A 12,215-nucleotide genomic window follows, 5' to 3' on the forward strand; every position below is an offset into this window, starting at 1 on the left:
TCTTTAACTGAAGATCACAGATGAATGTTAGAATAATGTTCTAACATTATTGGAACCTCATAATGTTAATAACCCTTTAGCAAATACATGAAATACTACTTTTGCATGAAAATGATTGTTCCCGGTGATTAACATCATTCTGTGGGGAGATATTAAAATCCACGAATAATCATAGTAATGAAGACAGAAGGAAGTTCTTTTTAGGGGCATTTGACAGCCTTTTAAAATGCACATAGGAATTCCAGAGTGAACTGATGACAGTGTACTCCAGTAGAGATGGAATGAAGTTAGGGGGGAAGTATGTATCAGTAGTTTCAATACAGTTTTTCATAAGCAGGACCCTCCCAAGATTCTTTGTAAGAGCATGGGAGAGTCAAACTATCTTAATCAGACCCCAAATGATCTAAAACTTATAAAAGCAGGGTTGCTAAAGTTGAAGTGGGTTTGGAGAGTAGAACTTTGCTTGTTTTTATTTACCCCCAGCTCTTGTTTCCTCCTGCATCCAGCTTGTGGCCCTGCAGAGATTCTGTGGAGCACTAGTCACACTTTGTTTTATAGCTGAGGAATCCACCTGCTGTTGGCCTCACCTCAAAGCATATAGCCAGGCAGCAGTAGAGCTGGGATTAGAGCCCAGATCTTGTGTCACTAAGTCTATTGTGTTGTATACCATGAATAGGTTACTTAAATTAATGACATTTGTATTTTATGGTCTTCAAAGAGTTTCCACATATGTGATCTCATTTGACTTTCACTCTATGGCCTGACAGGGTAGATTTGTATAAACTCATGTTTATTAGGGGAATGCCCGAAATGCTAGTGTACTTTGGCATACATGAATGCATTCTTAATTTTTTTAACTAGTTTTTAAAAACCCAGAAACTGGCTTTTACATTAACGCTTGGATAGGCGAGGTTAATAGGCTACTTTAGGTTGTGTATTACAGTCTCAGAAATGTTTATTGTTTTCATCAAGGCCATCACACATTGTGGAACTAGACTGGGAAACCAGTCTGCAGGAGTTTCATCTGAAAACTAGAAGGCAGTTTTTACTTCAAGTCCGGCTTGATTTTAAAGGGCATTCTCTTAGTGGGCAGGGTCATAGGAGGACGCATTGTGATTTAGAAGGTTGCTTGGAACCCGGAGGTTGTGTTATTTCTGAGGGCTGCTCTTTCTGTCAAGCTGAGATACCTGTTCTAGGGAAAGTCCTATTTGAAGAAGCAGATCAGTCATCTATTCTCATATGACTTCCAAGGCATAGGCAGAGTCACTTTCTAGAATCCTTGCTGGTTAACAGATATGTGGCAATACCAGCATCCAGGTTAGAAGTATAGGTAACCTATTCTCTGGTTTCACACTCCAAAGGTGCTGATCTTGTCTGTGTACCACTTTGGGGAGAGGCAGTGTCTTATCATTCTGCTGACCTTTTTTTTTTTTTTTTTTTTGTCTTTTTAGGGCTGCACCCATGGCATATGGAGGTTCCCAGGCTAGGAGTTGATTTGGAGCTGTAGTTGCCAGCCTCTACCACAGCCACAGCAACGACAGATCTCAGCCTCGCCTGAGACTTGCCATGGCTTGTGGCAGTGCCAGATCCTTAACGCACTGAGCGAAGCCAGGGATCAAACATGCGTCCTCATGGATGCTAATCAGTTTTGTTTCCACTGAAGCATGATGGGAATTCCCATGCTGCTGACTTTTAAACAGCACAGAATAAGATTGGGAATCTCTGGAAGGATGTTTTAAAATGAGAGAAAGAGAAGATTAAATATGCAAGGTACAGTTTCAAATATTGATATATTTGGGATACATTATACTCAAGACATAATACTGCTCCCATGCTTCAGCTCTTACGCGTAAGTTCATTTTCTTTATTCACCAAGAATGTATTGACTTCCTGTCATATACACAGTCCATGGTAATTTTATGTAGAGTATATTTTCCATTCAGTTATGTTTCGAGTATCAGAAGGGAAATAAATGTAGCTCTCACTGAAATGAGTGCAGTATGAGCAGTCTTTGATGCTGTGTGCATATCTGCAGACATGAGATAAACCTACTTAGACTGCTTGCTTCTTGTCACCTGAGCCTCCCTTTCCTTTGGCCCTACTCTTAGATTGTCTGGAAGCTTTGCCGAACACAGGGTTGGCCTGTTTTTGTTCTTGACCGGCATTTTAGGTCTTTAGTTTCACATTTTATTATTTTAAAAAATTTTTAAATTTTATTAAAATTTTAAAGTTTTAAGTCATTTATCCATAAATCTAAAAATAATTTACCATTTTTAGTGAAGTATAGTTGCTCTACACTGTTACATGTTACAGGTGTACGTTATAGCGAGTCAGTTTTTAAAGGTTATACTCCATTTAAAGTTATTATAAAATATTGCCTAGATTCCCCGTGTTGTACAGTATATCTTTGTAGCTTGTTTTATACCTAATAGTTTTGTACCTCTTAATCCCTACCTCTAGATTCCCCCTCCCTCATGTACTTCTCTCCACTGGTAGCAACTGGCTTGTTCTATATGTGAGTCTGCCTCTTTTTTGTTATATTCACTAGCTTCTTATAATTTTTAGATTGTACACATAAGTGATATCACACGATGTTTGTCTTTCTCTCTCCACATTATTTCACTTGCATAATGCCCTCCACATCCGTCCATGTTGCTGCAGATTGCACAATTTTCTTCTTTTTTTGTTTATGGCTGAATAGAATTCCATTGTATATATACGTGTACCAATCTTCTTTATCCATTTATCTGTTGACGGATACTTAGGTTGCTTCCATACTTGGCAATTCTAAATAATGCTGCTGTGAATATTGGGGTGCATGTATCTTTTTGGATAGCTATATATAAAAAAATGAAACCTGAACGTTCTCTAACACCATATACAAAAATAAACTCAAAATGGACTAAAGACCTAAGGTAAGAAACTGTGAAACTCTCACAAGAAGACATAGGCAGATCTGTTTCCTAAAGTAAAGGAAATAAAAGCAAAGATAAATAGGACCTAATTAAACTTAAAAAGCTTTTGCACAGCAAAGGAACCCGTTGACAAAATGGAAAGACAGCCTACTGAATGGGAGAAAATATTTGCAAATAATATGACCAATAAAGAAGTAATATCCAACACATAAATAGCTCATACAACTCCACATCAAAGAATAGATTTAATATTTTAGATACTGTAGTTTGCTTTATACTCCAGAGTGGTGTTTTATTTTTTTTTTTAACACCCTCCCCCACTTACTGTCAAAAATCTTCCATTTAAGTTCCCCTTAAGTTCCTGTGTAGCCTTAGAGTTTCCTTAACTGATGCTCATTTCTTTTCATATTGTAAAGTTCATGTTGGAACTCATACAAAAACTCAAGCTTGTGGTTTCATTAATCTCAATAGTGCCTAGCATAGCGTGTGCTTTATATAGGGGAAGTATCCTTTTAGCTTTGCTCTGTAGATCATGTAGTGTGGTGTCCCCTTTATATGGACTCTGCATCACTTTTTTTTTTTTTTTCCTGTCTTTTCTAGGGCTGCACCCGTGGCATATGGAGCTTCCCAGGCTAGGGGTTAAATCGGAGCTATAGCCGCTGGCCTACACCAGAGCCACAGCAACACGGAATCCAAGCCCCATCTTCAACCTAAAAACCACAGCTCATGGCAGTGCTGGATCCTTAACCCACTGAGTGAGGCCAGGGATCAAACCCGCAACCTCATGGTTCCTAATCGGATCCGTTAACCACTGAGCCATGATGGGAACTCCTGTATCACTTCTTAAACACCATAAATGTGTTGTGAAATGTAATCTCTACAGCATTATACTAAACCTGCTAGCATCTCCCCTCTGACAGAAGAAAATCAGACAATTGATGCCATCCAGCAGTGACGGGGCTGGTTAATTGGCCACCTTAGTATTCAGCAAAGACCAGATTTACAGTTAGATGTTTAGCCCAAATCCACTGTCTGTCATGGGCCATCTTAGTCTATACATGGATTATTTAATGAATTTGATTGGACAAGCTGACTTACATCTTTTCTGGAATACATTTAAAAATGCATGTAAATAAACAAATGTAGAAAGAACATCCAAGTTGTTACATAATCAAATTTCTGAGGCTGCAGTACATTATTTAAGTAGGTGGATATAGCAGTCTTAATTTTTTACATTTAGTTTCTGAAAAGAGTTGTTCACTGTGTCTTGTGCATCGCACCAAGGGGAACTCTGGTTAGTAGTCAGCCACTCAGATAATAAAGTAATTGAGACTCAGAGAGATGAAGATTTACAAGATATTAATGAAGCCAGTTAAAGGCAGAGCCTGGATTAGAAATAATTCCTCTACCACTAGTCTTTTATTTATAATTTTTTGATTCACATATGTTCTATATTATGCTGCAAACAATAACAGATCGTTATAGTTTTATTCAGTTTTTAACATTGATTTATCCAGGTATGTAGTTTTCCTTGCTGCATTTGTTTTCATTATTATTGAGCTTCCACCTTAGAGAATTTTCCTTCTACTTAAGGGATCTCCTTTAGAATTTTCTTTAGACAGGTTTGCTGCTAGCATTAAGGTCTTAATTTGCCTGGCCTTTATTTCATCTTTCTTGACTGAATTTGTCTCTAGGTACAGAATTCTAGGTTAGTAATCTTTTTTTTGTTTTGTTTTGTTTTGCCATGTGCCACACCCACGGCACATGGAGGTTCCCAAGCTAGGAGTAAAATCAGAGCTGTAGCTGCCAGCCTGCACAGCAACGCCAGATCCAAGTCATGTCTGTGACCTCCACCACAGCTCATAGCAACACCAGATCCTTAACCCACTGAGCAAGGTCAGGGATCAAACCAGGGTCCTCATGGATCCTACTCGGGCTCATTACTGCTGTGCCACAAAGGGAACTCCAAGTAATCATCATCTTTTAGCACTGTTGTCTTCTGGCTCTCTTGTTTCTGTTGCAAAGGCAGCTGTCTGTTTAATTGCTGCTCCTTTGAGTATTTTGAATGGAATCTTTATTTTTCCCACCCATGGAAGCTTTTAAGATTTTTTTTTTCCACTTTAGTTTTTCATAGTTTTACTATTATGTGTCTAGACATAGCTTCTATTTTTTCCTGTTTGGGGTTCATTAGTCTTCTGGAATTTGTGGCTTGATGTCTTTAATCATTATTTCTTTAAATGTAACTTCTGTTTTTCTTCCCCACCCCATTTTTTTTCCCCCTTCATTTTTTGGCTCCCCCCACCGCACCCCCCGGCATGTGGAGTCTCCCGGCCAGGGGTCAGATCCAAACTGCGCTTGCAACCAAAGCTGCAGTTGTGGCAATGCTGAATTATTAACCCATTGTGTGGGCTTGGGATTGAACTTGCATCCTGGTGCTGCCAAGATGCTGCTGATCCCTTTGAGCCACAGCAGAAACTCCTACTCCCCAATTTGTTTAAATTGGACTCTCTCAGTATCCTCTGTATATCGTGCCCTCATGTCCATATGCTCCATTCCTTTGTGCTTTGTCTGGACATTTTCTTCTGACTTATTCCAGCTATTCTTTTTTTGCTTTTATCTGTTTATTAAACTCTTAATTTTCAATACTGTATCTTTCAATTCTAGAGTTACCATTTAGTCATTTCTAGTATTTCCCAGTTCTTTACCGATACTCTGGCATTTGTCTTTCTGTTTTTGAGCAGAATAAACTTGGTTACTTTAAGTCTACTTGAGGAGTTCCCATCGTTGCTCAGTGGAAACAAATCCGACTAGTATCCATGAGGACGCAGGTTCATTCCCTGGCCTCACTCAGTGCGTTACGGATCCTGTGTTGCCATGAGCTGTGGTGTAGGTTGCAGACGCAGCTTGGATCAGGTGTGGCTGTGGCTGTGGCGTAGGCCGGCAGCTGCAGCTCCAATTTGACTCCTAGCCTGGGAACCACTATATGCTGTGAGTGTGGCCCCAAGAAGAAAAAAAAGAAAAAGAAAAAAATAAAGTTTACCTTAAATCCCACATCTAGGTGTTCCCGTTGTGGTGCAGCAGAAACAAATCTGACTGGGAACCATGAGGTTGCTGGTTCAATCCCTGGCCTTGCTTAGTGGGTTAAGGATACAGCATTGCCTTGATCTGTGGTGTAGGTCACAAACACCGCTTGGCTCCTGCATTGCTATGGCTGTGGTGTAGGCCGGCAGCTGTAGCTCCGACTCACCCCCTAGCCTGGGAACTTCCATATGCCATGGGTGCAGCCCTAAAAAGCAAAAAAAAAAAAAAAAAAAAAAAAATCCCATATCTGGAGTCTCTGTAGGTCGTTTTTTTGTTTGTTTGTTTTTTGTCCTGGGCAAAATGGCAGTCCTGGGCTTCTGGACGAACACATTGGGTAGCCACATCCTTACCATTGTCACATGTAAAAGGCAAAATGAAACAAAACAGCCCACTCTCCTCTGGCCTCTACCACACTGGATGGGGTTATCACTTTGCCTCCTGTTCTCTGAGCTCTTTCTACTGTCCCCTTGTTTCTCTGTTGGACTCTTTCTGCATGTCTTTCAGGTACCTTTTAAGAGCGCACAGGAGTTCCCATCATGGCACAGTGATTAACAAATCTGACTAGGAACCATGAGGTTGCGGGTTCGATCCCTGGCCTTGCTCAGTGGTTAAGGATCCGGCGTTGCTGTGAGCTGTGGTGTAGGTCAGGGACTTGGCTCAGATCCCATGTTGCTGTGGCTTCCCGCGTTGCTGTAACTCTGGTGTAGGCTGGCGTCTGCAGCTCTGATTAGACCCCTAGCCTGGAAACCTCCATATGCCTTGGGAGTGGCCCTAGAAAAGGCAAAAAAAAAAAAAAAGCAGACAGAAAAAAATCATAAATAATGTAAAGTCAGCATGGAGAAACTAAATATTGTATTTATACTAAGAATAGAAATATTTGAAAGAAAATATCTGCTGATGTATATGGAAAAGTCTGGCTGTTTTAAGGTGTTACTCAATAAAAGATTCTTTTAAACCATATCAAATTCAATTTAACTTAGATAATGTGTAAGCCTTCTCCAGTGGCATATGGTAACCTTTTGATATTAACCTATATGGTTACTAGATGAAAAATGCTTAAATGGAGATATTAATTTTGTGAAGAATAACACAGTCATGACCCAAGATGGAGCCACTTGGGTTAGAAAAATTTGACTTTACAAGGAGTTTCATTTAATGCCTGCTTTGATTTCTACCCTGCTTGTTACTAAGCCAACCGATACTTGAGATGAGCCATTTTGGTGGCTTTATGGTACAGCTGATCGTGTGTTGCCATAAGGAATGCCAGGCTTATTAATTTATTATCGGTGATAATCTTTCTGCATCATGTCCCCTAGTCGTATTGCTTTGATTGACCTCTTTCAGGATTTTTGCATAATAGATGAATTACACTATGCACTCTTACGTGTTCAGGATGTAATAGCAAAGACAGAATTAAAGAGCCACATTATAGGGCCATTCATGAAGGAAAATGTTTCCTTAGGTTCTGTTAACACTAATTACTGTCAGCAAGTAAGCACAGTAGTATGTTAGTTGGATTTGGTGATGTTTCATGTATGTGGGTGTTAGGAGTGATGCTCAAAGATGCATAAAAGTTTTTTCCTATTAAAATTAATTTTTTCTTTTTTAAGGGGCACACCTGTGGCCTATGGGGGTTCCCAGGCTGGGGGTCAGATTGGAGCTGTAGCTGCCGGCCTACACCACAGCCACAGCAATGCCACATCCAGGCTGTGTCTGCAACCTGCACCACAGCTCACTGCAACATCGGATCCTTAACCCACTGAGGGAGGCCAGGGATCAGACCTTCATCCTCATGGATGCTGGTCAGATTAATTTCTGCTATTTTAATTATAACTATTTTAAATAGTTATAATTAAAACTTATCTGTAAGGAGTTGTGGGGGGAACAAACTTCACTTGTGAAGCAGGGAAATGATATACCTTGAACTTTCCGAATGGAACATTTGGATTTATTTTCTTGTTTTTCTTGATATTGAAATAAAATGTCAATTAGTAGTACACTGTGTTAGGAAAATGACATATTTCTTTTTCTTTAATACAGACGCTCCACCATGAGACGAGGTGGATGGAGGAAGCGAGCTGAAGACAGCTGGGAAAAATGGGTGTGTTTTAAAAGAATAAAAATAATTATATTGAACTGTCTAGGTATTTTTCATTCTTTTAGTTTACAATGTGGTTTAAGGCATTTTCTAAATTGTAAATCACTTGAGACACCAACTCTTTGTTTTCACAATGTGCTGAAAGCTTTTATAAACTTTGAGAAATTTTGTCCTGAGGAAATGAGTGTTCTGGTGCGCAAAATTTACTTGTATGATAATTTTATTGCAACATTGCTAATGATACTGAGAAACAGGAGAACACAGATATCCAGTGATAAGGGATTTGTCGAGTAAGTTATCTCTGTGCAGTGGGATAGTATGCACCTATCATCTGCTATTTATTTCTTAACCTGGCAAGATGGCCTTGACAAAGAGCGTGTATTATAAAGGAATGTTACGTATGATCTTGTCTGTGTAAAACCTCTCTGTTCTGAGGCACAGAAATGAACTTTGAAAGTTAAGATCCCGAAATGTTAACAATGAATGGGATCACAGCTAATTTAAATTTTCTTCTTTGTATTTTCTGAAAAAAAATTTTTTTGATAGCATGTAATATTTGAATAATCAAAAAGTGAAATCATTTCCAGTTTGGAAAAATATAAATACCACTTCTAGACACCTACAGCTTTATTTTAAAAATGTTATTAATAAAGTAAAATTAGTAAAGACTTAATCATTTAAATTGATGAAAGGTAATTATTTTTTTAATGATTTTTTATTTTTTTCATTATAGCTGGTTTATGGTGTTTTGTCCATTTTCTGTTGTATAGCAAGGTGGCCCAGTCACATACACACATATACATTCTTTTTTCTCACATTATCATGCTCCATCATAAGTGACTAGATATAGTTGCCAGTGCTATAAGCTTAATTATTTCAATGTTCAGGAAAGCTGTATCTGAATTCATAGCTTTGTAAAGGTTTTTAGCAAAAATTATAATGTTTTTATATTTTTTAAGATTGGTGTTATGAAAATTAGTATTACTCTCAAATTGATTAGATCCATAATTTAGCTGTTGAATCATTTGCTATATTCTTATCTGTGTCTATGAAGGACTACTGATTTGTCAGACTGCTTCAGTTTACCTGAAGTTATTAATCTTTAGCTTCCTGTACACAGAAGATAGTGGAAGCCAGTCTAAAATACACTCTCATTGACCACTTGTCAAATTTTTATTGGTTTAAACTTCGGTCTAATTTTTTGCTTGACTTTGTAAATAAGATCACTGTTTTGTGATGTTAATAAATTCGTTACTCTTGACTTAACTTTTTCTTTTACCACTGAAAACATGTAATACTCAGAATTGAGTTGACAGAAGGAAGAGCCTTCTTGACCTGAGGTTTTATTGCCCTGCGTTCTGATTCATGTGTATTGTACCTCATGTCATGGGTAATCATGCCTTGGTCACTAGCACAGAATAAGGCCTTTTATTATTTTTTTAAAATAAGAATTAAAAAAAAAGAAAAACAGTCTGGCAAGAAAATAAAATGTGTGATTGGCTTCCTTTTTCTTTAATTCTAGGGTGGGTATATGGCTGCCAAGGTCCAGAAATTGGAGCAACAGTTTCGATCAGATGCTGCTATACAGAAGGATGGGACCACATCTACGATTTTTAGTGGAGTTGCCATCTATGTGAATGGATATACAGGTTGAGTACTTTTTATTCTTAGGTACCGTATTTTGACATGTACTTTTATTAGGATCGACAGTGATTTGTTTTCAGTTGTTTTTAATTCTTTATCTTATGCGTAAGGAAGTCGAAGGTAAAATCCTCTGCTTGGACACTCCTCCTTCTTAGTTCCTTTCCATCCCTCCCGTACCTGCCCCCATCTTATTTTAATTTTTATCAAAGCATCCAGTTTTTAAAAGTCAAATGAGGTTTACAATGAAAAATTGTGGTCCTCCTGCTTCAACTAGCTCACCACACATTTGTGAGGGCTTGCAAACTGTGAGCTTGAATAGCACGCGATCTGGTAGGGCCATTTTATTGGTAACTCTTCTGCTGTAATTACCGGAGGTCCTTTGGGGCTGGTAGAGGAGGAGGTGTGGTGTGTGTGTCAGATTTCCCAGAGTCTTGCCTAGAGAAGGGTGTAAATCCAGCTGCCACATTCTGGTTGCCAGGAGGGGAGGAAAGGGCCAGAATCCTGTTTAGGCAGTAGAGTGCCCTTCAATGCCCCTGTTCTATTTTTTTTCTCCTCTCTCCCCCCACCTTGCCTGTTATCATTGAGTCCAGTGTCTGGAAGGGACAGGATAGTTTTTCCCTGTGAGATAGGGAGGAGATCTGGAATTGTAATTTAGAATTTAGCCATGAGCTTCCTGTTTTACCACCTGTCCACAAGTCTGCTCTTGGGGGTGCCCAGTGCCTACCTCTGCTTCATGAGTCTTTCTGGGTTTCTGGCACCAGGCACCCTCCTCTGGGCAAACACACAACTGGCTTACCTCTCAGATTGAATCTTTCTCTGATCTGCACTGTCGGTTACCACTTGTCTGTTGGCTGTTAGTTTTCTCTTCATTCTCTTGAGGATTCCCTTCCTCTTAAGATGATTTTATTGTGTTTTTCCAGGTGAATGACTGTAAATATTTGTGTCCATCTATTATGTTTTTTCCTTTACACTTCTCAAGTTGGCTGCTAATATGCTCATCTTTGAGGTCTCCTTTATCACCTCCCCTTTGCTATCTGATTGTCTTCCTGCTGCTGGAGGTGACTTCTCCCAGTTCTGGGGGGCTGTGGCGCCTGGAATTTCTTCACATCTTAGCATTTATTAGATTGTATTGAATTGCCTATGGATAAACAAGAATAAGAGCTGCACTTTCGCTTCTTCATTACTCCTTGGTGCCTCTGCAGTGACTGGTCATAACCACTCGGAGTATTTGTTGATTGCAGTTAAGTTTTAGTTAACATTTGCCTCGTCGAGTTTTATGAGGCATCATTGACAGTTTAGTCTAAGAATATCGTCTTAAAATGACTGCTGGTGCAAGTTTGGAAAACGTCACATGTAGCTTTTATAATTAGGTATCTTAGACCATTCAAGCTTCTCAGACTTTCCTGGGATGCATTATAAAGGATTAAAAATGCTAATAAAAAGAAATCAACACTGCTTGTTATATCAGCCATTTATGGAACCCCCCAACTCACGGGGGAGGTGAATTTCTTTTTAACATAAGAGGAAGAAAAAAAGATTCTTTGTGTGTGTGTGGCATGGGGGAATGAATATTGTGGTGATCATTACTATGAGAATTTGGGATTCTTATTTATTTCATCACTAATTTTTGTATGACCTTAAGATGTTTTCTCATTTGGACCCATTTAATTTGTACCCCTTACTGTCTATCCTTTTTTAAAGCCAGGGATAAAATATTAATTTTTTTTGGCACCTGTGACATGTGGAAGTTCTTAGGGCCAAGGATCAAACCCACACCACAGCAGTAACAATGCAAGATCCTTAAGCTGCTGAACAAAGGGAACTCCTTTGTTCTTGTTGTTAGGATTACATTATAACTCTACAAGTAAAGTTCCATTGTGTTGAATTTCATAGGGACACATGCAAATTATAGTGATAGAATTTTTTAGAAATATTGCCAGTTTTAGTGCACACATTGCAGCTTTATAGGTAAAACGGAATCTAACAGTCTCTTTAATGAATCAGCAAGTATAGTGCTTTAGTTGCGATGAGACAAGTAGGGAATACCGTGTTACTGTTGATTCTTAATCGTGCTCCTCACAAGCTATAGCCGATATTCCAGGTTTTCTTGATTCTGTAAAGCTCTCAGTTCTGCCACCTGAACTTTGGTACTTCCCATCCCTTCCAGTGCAGTTAGCTTTGAACTTGATTTTTGAGATAAAATCCCCCATCTTCTGGATACTCTGCTTCTGTTAACTTATTCTGTCTTCTCTCTAAACAGCATCTTTTCCCTTGTAAGGTTAACTTCTTTTCCTTTCATCCACCTCCCCCCCCCCTTTTTTTGGCCACCCTGTGTCATATGGAGTTCCCAGGCCAGGGATCAGATCCGAACCACAGTTGCAGCCTGCGCCAGGTTGGGGATTGAACCCGTGTCCTGGTGCTGCAGAGACACCACTGATCCTGTCGCGCCACAGTGGGAATTGCTCATCCCATTTTTT

At 39.1% G+C, this 12,215-nt stretch overlaps 1 protein-coding gene across 8 annotated transcripts in view; it reads left to right on the forward strand.

The window, feature by feature from the left end:
• Positions 1–12,215, forward strand: part of REV1 (REV1 DNA directed polymerase) — an 85,282-nt gene that overhangs the window by 15,392 nt on the left and 57,675 nt on the right. For all 8 annotated transcript variants that reach the window (XM_047781445.1, XM_047781444.1, XM_047781439.1 and 5 more), the window contains 2 exons: positions 8,037–8,097; positions 9,617–9,743. In XM_047781445.1, coding sequence (XP_047637401.1) covers positions 8,037–8,097; positions 9,617–9,743 — 188 coding nt within the window. The remainder of the gene's footprint in view (positions 1–8,036; positions 8,098–9,616; positions 9,744–12,215) is intronic.

This window comes from Phacochoerus africanus, chromosome 5 (genome assembly GCF_016906955.1).
Source record: "Phacochoerus africanus isolate WHEZ1 chromosome 5, ROS_Pafr_v1, whole genome shotgun sequence".
Lineage (NCBI taxonomy): Eukaryota > Metazoa > Chordata > Mammalia > Artiodactyla > Suidae > Phacochoerus > Phacochoerus africanus.